Genomic DNA, 18,413 nt, shown 5'->3' with positions numbered 1-18,413 from the left:
TGTGCATGGCCATAACAGGCTACTCTTTAAATAAATTATCAATGGAATATTACACAGGCTGACTATGCAGTTACAAATGATGACTGTGAAGACTATATGGTGTGGGAAGATGCTTAAAACACAGAATGCAAAATGGTGATTACTATGCAATAATTACAAATACGTAAGCATATATGGAGAGAATAATGTGAAAGGGGCTAAAATGAAATGCTCACAGTGATCTTGTGAAAGGGGCAGGATGAGGATAACTTTTTTCTGGTTTTAATGTTTTTCAGATGGGATCTCACTCTGTCTCCCAGGCTGGAATGCAGAGGCATGATCAAAGCTCACAGCAGCCTCTACCTCCGAGAATCAAGTGGTCCTCCACCTCAGTCTCTCGAATAGTTGGGACTATAGGCACATGCCATCATACCCAGCTAATTTTTTTATTTTTTGTAGAGACAGGGTCTCACTACGATACCCAGGCTGGTTTCAAACTCCTGGGCTCAAATGATCCTCCTGCCTCAGCCTTCCAAAGCACCAGGATTACAAGCAGGAGCCACTGTACCTGGCCTGGTTTAAATTTTTTTTTTCTTTTGGAGACAAGATCTCACTCTGTCGTCCGGGCTGGAGTGCAGTGGTGCAATCTTGACTCACTGCAGCCTCAACTTCCTGGGCTCAAGTGATCCTCCCACCTCAGCTTCTCGAATAGCTGGGACTACATGGGTGTGCAACCAGGCCTAGCTAATCTTTGTATGCCTGGCTAATCTTCGTATTTTTGGTAGAGATGGGGTTTCACCACATTGGCCAGGCTTGTCTCAAATTCCTGGACTCAAGTGATCCTCCTGCCTTGTGCTGGGATTACGGGCATGAGCCACTGTACCCTACCTTAATTTTTATATTTATCTAAATATATACACATTTTAAAACAACCCAGAAGTACAAACAGGATTATAATCATCTCCATACCATGGAAGGTATCCCTCTACTCTCTTTTTAGACTTTCCTCTGTGTTCCAATTTTTCTACCATGTGACTATACTCAAATTATTTTTGACATGTGTCCACTTCAGGATCCAGGGGGAATTCTGAAAGCTAGAGTCCCACTGGGCCACGCCCACAGCCACAATCCCCACAACACACACACACACACACACACACAGGATATGAGACTCCCACTGGGCCATGCCCACAGCCACGATCCCCACAACACACACACACACACACACACAGAGGATATGAGACTCCCACTGGGCCACACCCACAGCCACGATCCCAAAACACACACACACACACACAAACACACACACACACACACAGAGGATATGAGACTCCCAGTGGGCCATGCCCACAGCCACGGTCCCCACAACACACACACACACACACACACACACGGAGGATATGAGACTCCCACTGGGCCACGCCCACTGCCACGATCGGCACAACACACACACACACACGCACAGAGGACATGAGACTCCCACTGCGCCATGCCCACAGCCACGATCCCCACAACACACACACACATACACAGGATATGAGACTCCCACTGGGGCATGCCCAACTGCCTCGATCCTCACAATACACACACACACAGAGGATATGAGACTCCCACTGGGCCACGCCCACTGCCATGATCCGCACAACACACACACACATACACACACACACACACACACACACACACACACACAGGATATGAGACTCCCACTGGGCCACGCCACAGCCACAATCCCCACAACACACACACACACACACACACACACACACAAAGGATATGAGACTCCCACTGGGCCACGCCCACAGCCACAATCCCCACCCCACACACACACACACACACACACACACACACACAGAATATGAGACTCCCAGTGGGCCACGCCCACAGCCACGATCCCCACCACACACACACACACACACACACACACACACACACACAGAGAATATGAGACTCCCAGTGGGCCACGCCCACAGCCACGATCCCCACCACACACACACACACAGAGGATATAAGTGCTCATTGATCTGGAATCTAGAGTACCACAGGGTCTCCAGAGGTCATTTGCCGCAAGCCGGGAAAACGAACACTCAGAAGACTTGTCTTGAGGAATCTTCTGATTCATCTAAAATGCTTAATGACATACATGTTGGTGCTTACCTGGGTGTTTTTTCCCTGAACTGTATTTCTCTAAAAATTAATGACTTATACCCTCCTCAGAGGTACACAGACCATCTCCTCTGGCCCCCAGATCCTTGATAAATGAAGTCTCGGTGTACCAAGCCCCTTCCAGCCCCTCCTGCAGGATGACCGGGGGGCACCATTGCTACCGCTCCCGGGGCTCCCCATCTCCGTCTCTGTGCGACAGGAGGAATGCTTCCCATAGCAGACTGAGCAAAAACAGGGCTCCAAATGGTATAGACACACCATAGCTTCGTTTGAAAATATACATACATAAGGGGAGAAAGGATGGAAAGACCTCAAAATGGCTGCCATGGTGTTGCCACGGGCATGTGCTGGGAGGAGCGGGGGTACTGGTGATTGATTCATTATGGGTTGATCGATGGGGTATTTGACAAATGCTGGCTCTGGCAGCACATATACTAAAATTGGAACGATACAGAGATTAGCACAGCCCCTGCCCCCTTAGCTGGTATGGCATGCAAATTCATGAAGCATTCCATATTTACTTTAAAAATTATTTGGGAGGCTGAGGTGGAAGGATTGATTGAGCTTGGGAGGTAGACGCTGCCCAGCTGACATGACACTGCTGCACTCAAGCCTGGGCAAGATCCTGTCTCAAAAAAAAAAAAGAAAGAAAGAAAAGAAAGAAAAAGGAAAAGAAAAAAAGGAAAGGAAACGAAGAGAGAAAAAAAGAGCAAGCGAGAGAGAACGAGAAAGAAAAGAAAAAAAAAAGAAAAGAGGTAAAGAAAAAGAGAGACCTCTTGCTCTCTCTCGAGGGACCTCTGCAGACCCTCTCCTCCCCAAAGGTGGGTCCTGTGGTCTAGAAGATTTCCTGTACATTGCGAGCCACCGCGCCCACCCAAAAAAAAAAAAAAATTGGTCGGGTACAGTGGCTCACGCCTGCAATCCCAGCACTCTGGGAGGTCGCTGCGGGCGGATCCCTTGAGCCCAGGAGTTCAAGACCAGCCTGGGCAACACAGTGAGACTGTCTCTAATATATATATATATATATATATATGACAACGCCTCTATAATACAGCAATAGGAACTGTGGCATCAACGTAGGTATACAAGAGGCCCCGAGAGAGCGAGTCCCGGCCGCGCTCACCGCCGTAGTAGGGCAGCCACCGATACCGCCGCCCCTGGAACTCCGCTCCGTCGAACTCCGCGCACTGCTCGGCCCGGAAGTCCCGGGCGCCGTCGGGGCAGCTCTGCGGGGCGGAGAGGAAGTCGGGATCCACGAGGCGGAGTCCGAGGTACGCCCACCTCCCGCCCCGCCCGAGCCCAGGGAGCCCAGGAGTCTCCCTTGCCTGCCCCGTCGGAGCCGCCGGAGGTGGAGTCCGCCCCCCGGACCCCCGAACTCCTGTGCGTGCCCCTCCATGGTGCTCTAGGCTGTGGAGGGCAAGGCCAGTCCCCGGGGGCAGGGTGAGGAAGGGGGCCCCACGCAGCCCTGCTATGGATTGGCGGGAGGACCCCAGGCTGGGCCAACCCAGCAGCCCCCGGCCAGGAGTGGGCATCCCAATGGGGAAATCGGCCAGGAGGGGCTGGGGAAGCTGGTGCCTTCGTCCGCGCCCCGTGAGCTTTACCTCCGTGCGACAAGAGCGGTGGCTCCGGGCGGGGCCCACGCAGCTGGAGCCTCCATCTCTCCTGCGGGACCAGAGCATCGGGAAGACCTGACCGAGACCCAACGTCCCCGACCCCGTTCTGGGGCTCTCTGCAGGCCCCAACTTCTGCGGGACTCTCCAGTGGGAGCAGCAAGGTGAGAGGGTGTCCCCCGACCCTACCCCGTAAATCCCCCAGGTGGGAGTGAGTGACCCATGTTGGTACTCCAGAGAAGCGGGACTCAGAGCCCTACCCACCCTGTAGTTTGGATTTAAGGCGGGACCACTCCACTGCATCTTAGGCAGATTCCCAGAGAAGACCCGAGGTGCATGAGATATAATACCCACCCGCCTGGCACAGCCATCCTGCGATCTAAGCAGGACATCAGTATAAGGCTCTTAGGATCATTCCTGGTCTCTCATTCCTCCTCACATAGGGTTCTCAGGAGCGACCCCTATACAAACCGGGACAGAGGCACCTCACTACCCCTTCTGTGCCCCACCTTCTCCACTGACCCTGCCGGAGTGCAGCGCACACAGCAAGCACTTAATAAATCGCTTGAAGTGGGGAACATCTGTACTCGGTAAAGAAACCACAGGAATTGGGAACTGCCGGTTGAAGAGTATTTACCAGTTCCAGCAAAATTGACTGCACCTGCCATAGGGCAGGCAGGTGCAGCATCAGGAGCTGGAGACAAGGGGCAACAGGCAGCACGCATGCTCCAGCTCAGAGTGGAAGGCCCTGGAAAATGGTTTGATTTCCTGCGCTGAACTGATGCTGCTTCCAGAATGAATCTGCTCCTTGGTGGGTTCTGCTGATGTGGCCAGTGCTAGCCTAGGCCACAACCACCTAGCCCACCACCCAGAAGGCAGCATCCCCTGCTCCTGCTTTAACAAGCTGGCCCATTTTCATCTCTCCTACCTCTGGGAGTAGCAGGGGCGCTCCCGGAAGCTGACACCCCCTCCACAGGTCCGGCTGCAGGGGCTCCACTGGCCCCAGGGTCCCCAGGTGTCACTCTGCCGCCTCACCTTGGGAGCCTGCAGAAGACAGGACCATGCATCAGCATTACCCACTCAAAGCCTGAGCCCAGAGGCCCCTCCAAAGATGCTCTGCCTAAAACCCTCCCCCACCCATCAAGGAGTCTGGGATTCTCCCTTCCAGGGACCGCCTTTAGGACTCAGCAACACTGCCGGGCACCCCAAAACATATTCCTTTTCAGAATTAGCCTGCTTTCCTCATAAGGAGCTGAGAGCCAGGCCTGGAGGGCGGGAGCAGGAGCAGCTGGGAAGAGTTTGGAGTTTCAGGGGCCACTGGAGGGAGGGACCCTACAGCCAGGGGCAGTTTGAGGGTCCAGGCATTTGTAGGTTAACCGTGATGTAGGGGAGGGGGCCCTAAAAGAAAATAAAGGGAAGCAACATGGGGGGATCCTGCTAATCTGGCCGAGGCTCCCAGGAGTACCCCAATATTCATCCCCTCCTTCTCCCATTGTGAGAGAACGCTTGAAAACTTGACTCAGCTGGGTACCTGGCTGCCCAAAATTTTAAAAAAAAATACATTTCCTAGACTTCCTGCAGCTAACTGTGGCTACATCACTTAGTTCTCATCAGTGAGATGTAAATACAAGTGTTGGGCAGTTGCCACAAATAATCTCCTTAAGAGAGAGCCTGCATGAGCCTCTGTCCTTTTCTCCTTCCTCCTGTACTCTTTCAGGCTGTCTGGGAAACAGATGTGATGGCTGGAGTTGGAGCAGCCTTTTAGACTGTGAGGTAACTTGGAAATAGAGGCTTCAAACAGTGAAGCAAAGATAGAGAGACTCTAGAGCCTGGAGGATTTTGTGCTACAGAATAGCCCCAGACTTCTGACCCCTGGGTGTTTATATGAGAGAGGAATCATGTCTGTCTTATTGAAGAACTGTTATTTGGGACTCTACACAGGATTATAATCCTAACAGGTACACTTTCCCACCAGAAAGATTGGACCCCTTGCAGCTGGCGTCAGGAATCCACATGCCACACACACATTATCTCATTTCATCCTCACAACAACCCGACAGACCCCATTGCATGAATAAGAAAAGTGAGGCAGAGAGAGGAAACCACAGGGGAAGAAGTGGGCACAGTAGCCGGCCAGCCTCACTGCAGGCCTCTGCTCCCCTGCCGAGGCTGTGCCCCCACCCACCTGGGGGAATCAAATGAGACACTAGATGATTCCCTACAGGGTTGGACAGGGATTAGATGTAACTTCACGATTTTGCCAGGAGGCATATGGTGTACATGCAAACATTTGCTGGAAGGGGACTTTCTTTTAGGGTATCACCACTTAAGACTCTCAAGGAAAAATACCATTCCCACTTTTCAGAGAAAGAGCTCAATGGTCACATAGAAAAGCAGCTGGGCATGGTGGCTCGTGTCTGTAATCCCAGCACTTTGAGAGGCCAAGGCAGGCAGATCACCTGAGGTCAGGAGTTCGAGACCAGCCTACCCAACATGGCGAAACCCCGTCTCTACTAAAACTACAAAAAATTAGCCAGGCGTGGCAGCAGGTGCCTGTAATCCCAGCTACTCGGGAGGCTGAGGCAGGAGAATTGCTTGAACCCGGGAGGCGGAGGTTGCAGTGAGCCGAGATTGCATCACTGCACTCCAGCCTGGGCGACAGAGTGAGACTCCATCTCAAAAAAAGAAAAGAAAAGCAGGCTCTTGCTTTCATGGTGATCCCTGAGCAGCTTCGCTGAATCTCAGGTGAGGAAGGACGTTTACTCATCTCTAACATCCCTGGTGCCAAACATCTAGTTATCCTTATCTTATAACAAAACCCAGAACACTGAAGCAGAACAAACCATGCACAAACCACGCTAAGCCTGCCGAACCACACACAACCAAGAAGGAAGGGCTTGCCAGATGAAAGGTCTTAGCTTTCACTTTGTAAAATATCTACTCCTTCAAGTCTAACTTGGACAAAAATCTCTAAGCTTTCGAAACCACTGAGCCAAAATATCAAAGTTTTCTCTGAATGAAAGTTAAACTGAAATTTACTTGGATCAAGTTTCTATTTCACAAGGAAGACACTGAGTGTTGAGCGTGAAGGGTGGCTTTCCAGAGACAGCCTGCAGCCCCAGCTGGGATTCTGGCACCCGCCCCCCACACACACAGCCTCATCCCACATTTTAAGTATTCAGGAGAGGTCTTCAGGGGTGGCTGCTTTCTTAGCTGCTGGGTTGGGCCTGGTTGTCAATTACCCTCTGACTAAGGCCTGTTTGGATGTCTGTCTTGGCTCCTTGGCACAGCAGCCAGCAAAATCCACCCTTCCCTGGAGCTGGGCTGGGCGTACTGGTGTGTGGCCAAGGGGTACCCCTGCCATGGAGCCACAGCCTGGCCATCAGGATAAGGCAGGGGGAGGACTGGCCTGAACAAGGGCCCCCTAAGGGACATGCTGTTTTCAGAATGCCCTCTTGCCTCCTGTGCCCAGCATCTGTAAGGCAGGTGTCCACTAGCCAGGAGCCCTAGTCCGTCCCATCCTAGAGCCGTGCTCTGTCCACACACTCCACACTGTCTCTCCAAGGAAGGAAAGCACCTTCAGCCACAGGCAGCACGAGCACACTCTTGCTCTGTAATTACCCAAACCATGAACTGCCCGATGTGGCGTGAAGCCGGAATGAGCTGATCCAGCCAGCCTCACCTGGGGCCTGCCCTCACCTGTCTCATGCTGCGCTAGGCGCCCCGCCCATGCCTCCTTTAACTCCCACCTGGAGCCACTCAGGGGTCCCCTTTCCTGCTGCTCTGTTTCCAGGGGAATCAACTGCCCAATGTGCATGTGTGTAAGAGAGAGACAGAACACATGCACACCCACGTGCAGATGGGAGCAGAGGCTGAGGCCCAGGAACACGCAGGCCGCCACCTTTATTCATTTACTCATTCTGTTCAGACTGACCGCTGACAGCATAAGTGATCCAGAGAAGGTGCTCGGACTGGGTGGCTCCTGCCCCAGCAACAGAGGGAGGCAGTGGAGCTGTGAGCGGGGCCACACCCCCTGCAGACTCACAGAGGGCAGGGAGAGAAGAATTCTCAGCCCAGGCTGCACCCAGCCCCATCTGAGACTCACTGGGAGGAGGTAGCAGCCGGATGAGGCTACTCAGCTTGGCCTTAAGGGAGAAAAGGTTTAAGAGAACCAAGGGCGCTTTGGAAACCTTGATTTGTTTCATCTGCATGACAACCTCTGGGGTGGGCATTATTACTCCCAAATTAGAGCAGCCTAAGGCTTATTTGCCTAGGATCATGCAGCTGTCCAGGTGGCTCTGGGATTTAATCCTGGGGCCTGGACGCTGTCCTGGTGCCCCCTCCACCTGGGCTTTGGCCTTCATGCAGCTGGGCCACCAGCACGTGCTGAAGGACCTGAGAGTGGCATTTAGGAAGCAAGATTCATGGGGTGGCAGAGGGGACTGTGGGTAGCTGGCAGGTGGTCGAGAGGACATGAAAAAGGCTGGCTCTGGCCCACCCACCACTCCAGCTGTGGCCCATGTTGGGTTCACAGGGCTCTTGAAGTGCCATCTATGGGATCCACTTCTAGTGGGAGAAGTGCTCACTGCCATCCATCCTGCCTGCCCCACACACCCCTGCAGAGGAGTCCTGCTCAGCCTCTGCCCACAGATGCCAGACGTGGCATTTCCCCCTTGACCTCCCCATGGCAGAAAACAGTTTGGGTCCTTTCGCAGGGATCCTTCCTCTCTCACTTCCTGCCTGCCTCACAGAGGGGTGGGCAGGGCTGTGGGTCACCCTGGGAGATTTCTCCTGGGGCAGGACAGGGCCCAGCTGCCTCTGTGGCTTCTATTCTGCCAGACACTGAGCCACGGCAACACCCAGCTCTGCAGACCCCCTCCTCCCCAAAGGTGGGGCCTGTGGTCTAGAAGATTCCTTGTACATCCTCAAGACCCAGGGACCTTCTCCAGAGAGCCCTGGCCTTTGAGCCCCTGTTAATGAAACAGCAGCTCTGACCACCAGCCAGCTTCCTGTGTCCACTGTCTTAATTCGCAGTCCAATACAGTAGCCACTAGCCGCATGCGGCTGTTTAAATTAATTATGGCCAGGTGTGGTGGCACACACCTGGAGTCCCAGCTACCTGGGAGGCTGAGGCAGAAGAATCACTTGAACCCAGGAGGTGGAGGTTACAGTGAGCCAAAATCATGCCAGTACACTCCGGCCTGGGTGACAGAGTGAGACTCTGTCTCAAAAATAAATAAATATTTAAAAATTTAAAAAATAAATTTAAATTAATTAAAGTCAAGTCAAAATTAAAACTCACCTCACCCACATTTCAAGTGCTCAATGGACCTAGGGGCTACCTATTAGATAGCAGAGAAACAGGACATTTCTGCCATCTCAGAAGGTTCCATAGGACAGCCCTGCCCTAGGTGCTACCTCAAGGGGAATGGAAACGACTGGCACCCCAAACCTCTAGGCCAAAACACCCCAGCTTAGGGAAGCCGTGTTTGGCTCCAGGCAGAAGACAGGTGTCTGGTGGGATGGGCCACCCAGCCCTGCACCTTGGCTGCACCTGCCAGGATTGGCGGGGACTTCATGGAGTGCTCCCACCACCTTCTGAAGGAGGGAAGCCCTGGGAAGGTGCCATTCCTACACACTGCGCCCTGCAGCCGGGCGGGCAGTTCTGGGCACTCTGGCCAGCTGGTTTCAAGGGCCCAGCCCTTTCTGAGGGAGCTCAGCGGTGCGGGCTCGCCTCCTCCCAGCCCAGCTTCCCTGACATCGCCCCTTTCCTGGGGACGTTGCCTGCGGGCCCGCGCGTCCCCGCCCCTGCCTCCCCTGCAGGGTCCTCCGGGGGGCGGGGCAGGACCGCACTCACCAAGGACCCGGGCGCTGGAGCCAGCAGCAGCGGCACGAGCAGGAGCAGCCGCATCTCAGCCTGCGGGAGACGCATCGGGTTAGAGCGGCCCGGGGCTCCCGCAGCTGTCCTGGGCGCGGGCGCCAGTGTGTGGGCGCGTCTCTCCCTATGGCCCACAGGTGACCAGGAGACCCGCAACAGGACCGCCGGGAGCGCCTCGGTGCACCGCAGAGAACACAGCGTGAGGGCGCCCCGCCGGGCGGCTCAACATGTGAGCGAGAAACGAATGGCCCATCCGCAACTGGCAGAAGTTCAAGAACAACTTGTTTCAGAGTTCCAGAGGGGAAAAAAGAGAGAGCAATTAAAAATACTTCTATGTGGTTGAAAAACAAGTTCAGAATCCGAGTAATTAGACTCACTATTTTAATTCAGCAAGATTCCTTTTAAAAAAGCTATTACATCAGATGTTTAAAAACTCCTAATATAGGCTTTAAAAAAATCAAGTCTCTGAAGACACTTTGAAAACCCAAATGCTCTAAAAATGTTAATTGTATCCCATTTAAAACCCAAGCCAGCATTTCTCTGCACAGGGAAGCTCCATAAGCAGCCTCCATAACCAACGTGTGTATGCAGTGCAGTGTGCGCCGTGCAGTGTGTGTGGTGCAGCGTGTGTACAGTGCAGTGTGTGGTGCAGCGTGTGAGCCCTGAAGGTGCAGTGCAGTGCGCAGTACAGTGTAGTGTGCTCAGGGCAGTGTGCAGTGCAGTGTGTGTGGAGTGTCTGTGGTTTGATGTGTGCATGCATGTAAAGTGCATGTGCAGTGTGCGGGGCGGGTCCATGTGCAGTCTGGTGTGTACTATTTGGCGCAGGTGTCCAGTCGGTATACACGCTGTGCAGTGTGTATGTGTACATACATGTCGCTGTATCGCAGAATGACGTAATGTGCGCCCTTCAGTACAAAACATTAAACAAGTACTAGCGTGCAGGTTTGAACTTTAAAATCTGTAATTCTACCAATGTTCTAGTTTTTTTAAGATATAAAATGACTTCTGCTTACAAGGATAAAAGACAACATACAGAAGCCAAGCTCAGCAGAAATGTAACCTGGCACATTGAACAATGTACACACTCGTTAATTTGGCACAGTGAGTCATTGCGTCATTATTTTCGTGGTCAAGTTCGAGATTCCTGGGGTTGGAGGGTGAGGGAAGGGGGTTGCTGCCAGGGCCTTGCCTCTGCTCTGCTGGGGGCAACTCCCAGAGCAGGAGCCCCCTGCTAGGGCCAGGCTAGGCCTGCTAGGGCGGGCGAGGCTGAGGAAAAGACGGGGGAAAGAAGAATTTTACTTGTAATTACTCAGAACACCACCGCCTCCGCTGCAATTTCACTGAACTCCAAGCCCATATCTGCCATTCTGAAGTGTGAAAAGTTCAGTTTTTTCGGTTCATTTGTGGCAAACAACCCCTTCGACTCCAAGGCCAGTCCGGGTCTGGTCACGGGGCTACTCCGAGGGCCGTGGAAGCTCGACCTCTCCTGCCGCCCGAGGGCAGGGACCGGGTGGCCCCGGGCACGCAGGGTGGGCGCCCTCAACGTGATGTTCCCGGGGAACGCGTCTGCCTTGAGCTAGGGCCGAAGGCGGCGGCCCTAGGCGCAGAGGGCGGGAAGGCGGGTGGCCGCCGACCAAGCCTCCCCCTGCACGGTCCCCAGCCGACTCCGGGACTGCCGCAGTCCGCAGACGCCCGTCCCCGTGGCCCCCGCCCACGGCCCCCCTCTGCATCGGTCCAGCCCTGACCAGGCACCCCGCGTCCCCACCCCAGGAACGCGCCGCGCACCCCCGAGGCGGAGAGGCGCGGTTCCCACGGGAGGCCCGGGGTGGCCGCGCAGGTGCAGGCAGCCGCTGGGGCTCCCGGACGCTCCAGGCCCGCGGCCCAGTGGCACCTCCCGGGAGGGGCGCACGGTCTCCAGGGCCTCGCTTGTACCACGCGCCGGGAGCGGCATTCGCCTGAAGGAAGGTCCGAGCGGGCGGAGGGTGCGGGCCGGGGCCGTCCCGCACCAGTTCCCCGGCTCTCTGCATTTCATTTCCTCCAGGCCGGGGGCGCGCGGTGCCGAGCGATGACCCTGAGCCCACCTCCGGAGAGCGAGCCGGGGCGGGGTCTTCTCTGCGGCCCCCACTTTCTCTGACACCCCCGTCGCCGTGAGCCAGGCGAGCAAATTCCTGCAGAAGCCCCGGGGTGCGGCGTCCCCGCCGCTGGGCGCCCGGGGGCTTCCAGTCCCTCCGCCTCCCTACCTGTCTTCGCGGGCGCCGGGAGGCTGCAGCCAGGGCCGCTCCGTCGGTGCCCGCCCAGGCCCAAGCCCGCGAGGTCGGCCGGGCCGCAAGGAACGCCCGCAGGGGTGGGACTTTCTCTCTCCGCCGCTGCCTGGCCTCACCCTCCACCCCGCCCTGTCTGACTTACCCACCTCCAATCCCCGTGGAATGACAGAGACCTTCGTAGAGGCCCTCGTGGTGACCGGTGTTGCCCGGGGCCTCCACCCGCTTGGGTCTGTGCCAAGGCTTGGCTCATCCTCCACTCTGGTCACCCCGTCTGTCCTCTCTTGGGTCAGCGCCAGTCACCTCTCCAATCCCATTTCCCCTTGCCCAAGCCTTCTAGCTTTGCCCTATCCGCTCCTCTTCATGCCTATCCTACACACAACACACCTGTGTCTAGCCACCACCTTCTCCTCCACCCCTGGATCCTATTCTTCAGCCGCAACTGAGTTTCTCCGCACACGCTGCTGTTACCCATCTCCCAGCACCTTTTCTCACTCAGAATGAGCTCTCCCAATCCCCTCTACCTCTCAAACCCCTAGTCAGCCCTCAAAACCTTGGTCAAAAGTCACTTTCCTTCCTTTCTTCTTTCTTTCCCTCCCTCCCTTCCTTCCTCTTTTCTTTCTTTCTACTTTCCTCCCTCCCTTTCTTCCTCTTTTTTTTCTTTCTTTCTGTTTTCCTCCCTCCCTTTTTTTTTTTAGACGGAGTTTCACTCTCGTTGCCCAGGGTAGAGAGCAATGGCTAGATCTTGGCCCACTGCAACCTCCGCCTCCTGGGTTCAAGCGATTCTCCAGCCTCAGCCTCCCTAGTAGCTGGGATTACAGGCGTCTGCATGATGCCTGGCTAATTTTTGTATTTTTAGTAGAGACAGGTTTTCACCTTGTTGGCCAGACTGGTCTCCAACTCCTGACTTCAGGTGATCCACCCACCTCGGACTCCCAAAGTGCTGGGATTACAGACGTGAGCCACTGTGCCCAGCCTTCTTCTTTTTTTAAATAGAAACAAGGTCTCGCCCAACCTGGTCTCGAACTCCTGAGCTCAAGCAATCTTCCCACCGTGGCCTGCCAAAGTGCCACCGTGCCCAGCATGTCACCTGCTTTTGAAGCCGTCTCCACACCACCCCAGGCCGACGGGGTGCATGTCCTGCTCCCTTGGTTTCTGTCCCTGTTGCTGTGATTTGCTCAGCTGTGAGTCCCGGGGGGCAGGGCCTGCACTGCAGCCCCACCACCTGTGCCAGGGCACTAATTAGCATCAAGGCAGGGGCTCAACGCATGTGATCAACTTAATTTGTTTTCCTGGTTGTCCTTTTTCACAACCAAGACACTCTTTGCCTACCATTCCTTTTTTGAAACTGGAATTCACTCATCTTTAGAAACTGGTCCTGGACACAAGGGAGGTTGGGGGGAAGAAGTTGGGGAGAGGTTGGGGGGGTGGGTGGTGGCGAAGGCTGGTCCCCTTCCCCCATGCTGTTCTGCCTTTAGCCCCTTGCTGGCCCTGCCCCTTCTCCCTTGGCCTCATTTGGGCAAAGAGAAGTCATCAGCGGGAAGCTCAGCCCCACTTCAGACCCCTGGCTCCGGCAGCTGCCTGTTTGGACAAAATGCTTATTAAAACATGTCCAGTTTAAATCAGTTTAAATCAGGTGCATTTCTTACCTATCAATGAAGACAGGAGGAGCAGCAGCTGTAGCGGGGCCCCTGGGGAGTTGTGTGAATTCTTAAGCAAAGATAAAGCTTGGCAGAGAAAGGGGAGTGGAATCATGCAGCCTCTCTAAAAAGGAAAAGCGCTTCTTCCATTCAACAAGCCCCACTCCCTGCCCCCACCAGCTGGGACTTTTCTGAGCTTGGTCAAAGGTCCTCTGTTAAGTGGGAGGAAAATGCTTCTCCCGCTGCAGGGTGGGGGAAGCTGAGGCCCAAGGAGCTCACTTTCCTGCTGTGTCCCTGCTTTTCCTATGATCCTTTCTTCTCAGACACCCAGGGCTGTGATTTCTTATGCCTCACACCAGCTGCAAAGAGGACTCTGAGGCTGGGAGGTAGAACCCACACTCAGTGGTAAGGGACTGTCTTAGACCCACCAGCCAGGCCCTACCAATTACTGGCTTGGGCAGGAATTTCTCTTTAAGCCTCATTTCTCCTCTGCTTACCTCACAGAGATGTAGTGAACAGAACTGATGCATTAAAATAGGGTGGTTTAGAAAGAAGATTCCAGGAAAAAGTGTAAGACCTTCCTTCCTATTGTCAAGTCCCCTCTGTGCTGGCCCTATGCCACTCAGTGTCTGCACCTGAGACGCCCTCGCATTGGGGGTTTGGGGTAGCCTGGGGCGGAGGCAGACCTGGATTGGAAGGCTGCTCTGCTTCTCACTGTGTGTGTACTTGGGCAGATCAGGTCACCTCCTTAAGCCACAACTTACTCACTTGAGACTCATACAGCAGGTGGTAGAGTAGGGAACTGGTTTCCGTAAAATTCCTACTAGATGCAGAATAAAAGTTAGTTCTGATCTGGGCGCAGTGGCTCATGCCTGGAGTCCCAATACTTTGAGAGGCTGAGGAGGGAGGATTGCTTAAGTCCAGGAGTTCAAAACTAGCCAGGGCAACACAGTGGGACCCTCCATCTCTACAGTTTTTTTTTTAATTAGCCAGCTGTGGTGGCAGTTGCCTACAGTCCAAGATAGGGGTCCCCAATCCCCAGGCCACGGACCGGTACCTGTCCATGGCCTGTTAGGAACGGGCACACAGCAGGAGGTGAGCAAGCATTACTGCCTGAGCCCCGCCACCTGTCAGGTCAGTGGCAGCATTAGATTCCCACAGGAGCATGAACCCTATTGTGAACTACTCATGCAAGGGATCTAGGGTGCGCGTTCCTTAGGAGACTCTGATGCCTGATGATCTGAACAGGATCAGGCTTTAGACTGGAACAGTTTCTTCCCGAAACCATCCCACCCCACCCCCAGACCTGAAAAAATTCTCTTCCATAAAACTGGTCCCTGGTGCCAAAAAGGTCGGGTACCGCTGGCCAAGCTACTTGGAAGGCTGAGGCAGGAGGATCAATTGAGCCTGGGATGTCGAGGCTGCAGCAAGCTATGATTGCACCACTGCACTCCAGCCTGGGCAGCAGAGCGAGACCCTGTCTCTAAAAAAATTTTTGTTAAATTTCTCTGTCCCATGTTCCCGCCATGTGTATCCTCAATTCTCTACATTTTCATATCTCCACAGATTGCAGATCTAAGGATGAGGCTAAGAAAGAAGTGGCCAGATCTCTTTGTGTGGTTGGGTTGGGATGGAAGGCTGGAGAGAAGAGAGAGGGCAAAATGCCAAGAGCCTCGGGGCTCCCAGGATTCACCTCCTCCAGGAAGCCTCCCATTGGTGCCAGGCTTTGCCCTAGCACTTTCAAACTACTGCAGTGATATAGTTGTTTCTCTTTCTCTCTCATAATTGTGAACATTGCAAGGGCAGAGATCCATTTTCATGTTATACCCTGGACCAGAGGTTCGTGGTGGCCCTGAAGGTTTGCCTCAAGAGAGGGGCTTTGAGAAATGTAACTGGTGACCAGCCTCCAGTGGCTGCACTCAGCCCCACACCAGGTTCTGAAGACTCCCCCTGCACCTCCTCCTCCCTGCAGTTTATCTTCACAGGCGTTCCCCTGTAGATCTCTCGCACATCTAGTCCTGTCTCGGCCTCTGCTCTCAGAGGGCCTGAACCAACCCTTGGGGTTCTTGGTTGCACACCACAGAAAAGGACTGAGTCAGCTTAAACAGGAGAGTTGCTTAGAGGAGGGGCAATGGGAGATCGCAGATTGACAGGAGGGCTGAAGAATCAGGCACGCGCGTGGGCTGGACCCCCGACAATGTCCTAGTTGTGGTCCAGGAGCAGTTCCAGTTAGGATCTATGCTGCTCTTCCGCTGGACGCTGAACTCGTGTCACCACCACTTTTAGGCAATGCTGACACATGCCATCCCTAGAAAAAACACTGAAGGGTCCTTGTAGACTCACTCCCCACAGGAACATGCCTGTACCCTGATGGCCAGGACCTGAGAAACAAGAATTGGCAGGGTCCCCAGGTGGAAGTTCAGATGGCAGCTGCCCCAGAAAACACATGTCCACCAGGACAGGGTATTTGTTGAACTCCCATTGAACTGAATTTAGAGGATGCTGCTTCCCTCTTCCTTCATTTGGAGGTTGTTCATCCAAATATCTGAGTGCCTATGCTGCGCTAGAAGGTGGGAGAGACCGGCCCAGTGGTGGTAACTGTTTAAGCTTCAGCTTGCTGCAGGAGGCAGCACTGCTGTGCAGGTGGATTCTTTCTCACGGCGTTTGGTGTAGATGCTCCCACCGTGGCTGTTTTCAAGCTACCAAGGTGACGTCACCAGACGTGGAGTTGGGAAGAGATGCAGTCAGCTCTCCCAGGTGTGGGCTCCAGCTCACTAGGTCTGCTCGGGGAGTTTACACTCTAGTGGGGACTTGCATTCTAGTGCTGTGTGTGTCAGTTTAGACTAAGCTGAGTTTTACAATCAGAGTATTCAAACATTTTTACGATAAAAGTCATAGAACCGATGCCACAGCCCACTAGGAATCCAAAAGGAAAAAAGATACTCCACATCTGAGGCTGCTGCATTTATTTCTCTAACTTCTCCCCACCCCCCAATACATATATTTATTTCCCTTAATACAGTCATTCAAACGCTGGGCACGGCGGGAAGGCGAGGGTCAAAACTCCACTCTGTGCTGTGCTTCCAGATGCCACCTCAACCTTCCTTCCCCCACTGCGTTGCCATATCCAAGTCAGCTCTTTGAAGCACCACGCCAGACCACTGGAGTGGGAATTCAGGGCTCAGTGTGTCTGACAAGTGGCTGTCAGGAGATAAGCCACCTGGCCTTTGGAGGGAAGTTTTACCCTTAAAGCTGAGACAGAAATATATAATAGCTCCTCCCACCCTTCCCGCAGACAAGAAGGCCATCCAGAGGGAAGAACAGGAATTCCTGGGATGTCCCCTCAGTGACACCAGGCCCATGCTGACTCGGATCCCGGAAAGGGCACGGGAGAGGCTGTGTGGAGGCAGGACAATGCCTGGGGAAGGAGAGCAGAGACAGTGGGAAAGGAAGGGGCTTTCCAATGCTGTTTCTGACTAGCTCCCAGCCAGCAGTTCCAGCCAGCAGAGATCTCATCCCCTCTGCCCACAGGGGAACACAAACTCCGACCACAGCAACCCCAACCACGGCCTCCTTTGGAGAAGCTGGTTGAGACATTAAGGGAGCTGCTGTGAGGAACCCACCCTCACTTCCCAAAGGGGAGAGCGGCTCCTGGCCCAGACCCCACAAAGGTCGGTGTAAGGTGTGGAACCAGCTCAAGAGCACAGGCCTGGAGCGTGTCTCTGGGCCTTGAAGCTCCAGGTGGGCACCCCAGACTCCCAGGCAAGCCTGGTGTCCTGTGGCCGCCTGGTGGCCCCTCGGATGGTTGCAGAGGGCAGCAAGTCCCTGTTCTCTTGTGATGAATCCAGTGAGCCAGGCTCTGAGGTCCCTGGTGCTGTCCCTGGGGGGCTATCACGGAGAGGGGCCCTGGATTGGTAGCCCCAGAGGCCAGCTGTCAAGGCCGTTTAGATCCTTTTGTCTTGGTCTCACCCTCCACCATGCTCCTGGGACACTTCTCATCTACCCTGTGGCTTCAGCCTCTGTACCTGAATGGTTCTCAGCCCAGACACTGAGAGACAGCCTGTGTCTCGGGCCAAAGACCTGGAAACACAACCCAGAAGTCAGTGGGCCAGTGCCTCGCAATCCTAAAACAAGACTTCCCCGAAGCTGAAGGGAGGGGAAATAACTTTTTTCTTTTTTTTTTTTTTTTTTTTTTTTTTTTTGCTGCAGTGCTTCTCTAGCTCTCATTTCTGTGGGGACCTGTTATCCTGGACCCCTACTTTATAGTATAATGCCACGGAAAGATGTACAGACACAAAACTGGGTCTAAGCTCTTTATTTTTATAGCTTTCATATCACTGTTAATTCTATATATCTAGGTCCCAATCCCTTATCAGAAACTCTTGAGGCCAAACGTGTTTCAGAATTGAGAATTTTCCAGGTTTTAGAAGTTACTAAACTGCGTCTTATATAATACTCCCAGCAGGCTGGAAGCCCTCTTTTCACCATCTCGGCTCACTGCAACCTCTGCGTCCCGGGTTCAAGCAACTCTCTTGCCTCAGCCTCCCCAGTAGCTGGGATTACAAGCACATGCCACCACACTCAGCTAATTTTTGTATTTTTAGTAGAGATGGGGTTTCACCATGTTGGCCAGATTGGTCTCCAACTCCTGACCTCAGGTCATCTGCCCACCTTGGCCTCCCAAAGTGCTGGGATTATAGGCGTGAGCCACCGTGCCTGGCCAGAAGCCCTCTTTTTATGTTTATTTTTTTGAGACGGAGTTTTGCTCTGTTGCCCAGTCTGGAGAGCAATGGTGCGATCTCGGCTCACTGCAAGCTCCACCTCCTGGGTTCAAGCGATCCTCCTGCCTCAGCCTCCCGAGTAGCTGGGACTGCAGGCG

General features: G+C 54.0%; 1 protein-coding gene and 1 non-coding gene across 9 annotated transcripts in view; one reads left to right on the top strand and one right to left on the bottom strand.

Moving 5' to 3' along the window:
* Positions 1-12,942, bottom strand: part of PAPLN (papilin, proteoglycan like sulfated glycoprotein) — a 112,086-nt gene extending 99,144 nt beyond the window's left edge. For 5 of the 8 annotated variants that reach the window (XR_010130784.1, XR_008671187.2, XM_031001530.3 and 2 more), the window contains exons 1-4: positions 9,613-10,725; positions 4,684-4,799; positions 3,747-3,807; positions 3,269-3,371 (exon numbers count right to left, since the gene is read on the bottom strand). Coding sequence is in view for 6 of the 8 variants with exons in the window: in XM_031001530.3 (XP_030857390.3) it covers positions 3,269-3,371; positions 3,747-3,807; positions 4,684-4,799; positions 9,613-9,687 (355 nt within the window). In the remaining 2 variants the exon portion in view is untranslated. Of the gene's footprint in view, positions 1-3,268; positions 3,372-3,746; positions 3,808-4,109; positions 4,485-4,683; positions 4,800-9,612; positions 10,726-11,873 lie in introns of those variants that run through there. The other 3 variants (XM_055360832.2, XM_055360833.2, XM_031001532.3) reach the window with 3 other exon arrangements.
* LOC115930637 (U6 spliceosomal RNA) lies at positions 2,556-2,666 on the top strand. The gene has a single exon (XR_004067258.1). It is a non-coding gene; the product is annotated as a U6 spliceosomal RNA (small nuclear RNA).
* Positions 12,943-18,413: the final 5,471 nt, after the last annotated feature.

The sequence above is a fragment of the Gorilla gorilla genome, chromosome 15, assembly GCF_029281585.2.
Source record: "Gorilla gorilla gorilla isolate KB3781 chromosome 15, NHGRI_mGorGor1-v2.1_pri, whole genome shotgun sequence".
Classification (NCBI taxonomy): Eukaryota; Metazoa; Chordata; class Mammalia; order Primates; family Hominidae; genus Gorilla; species Gorilla gorilla.
This window is presented reverse-complemented; position numbering and strand designations above follow the sequence as displayed.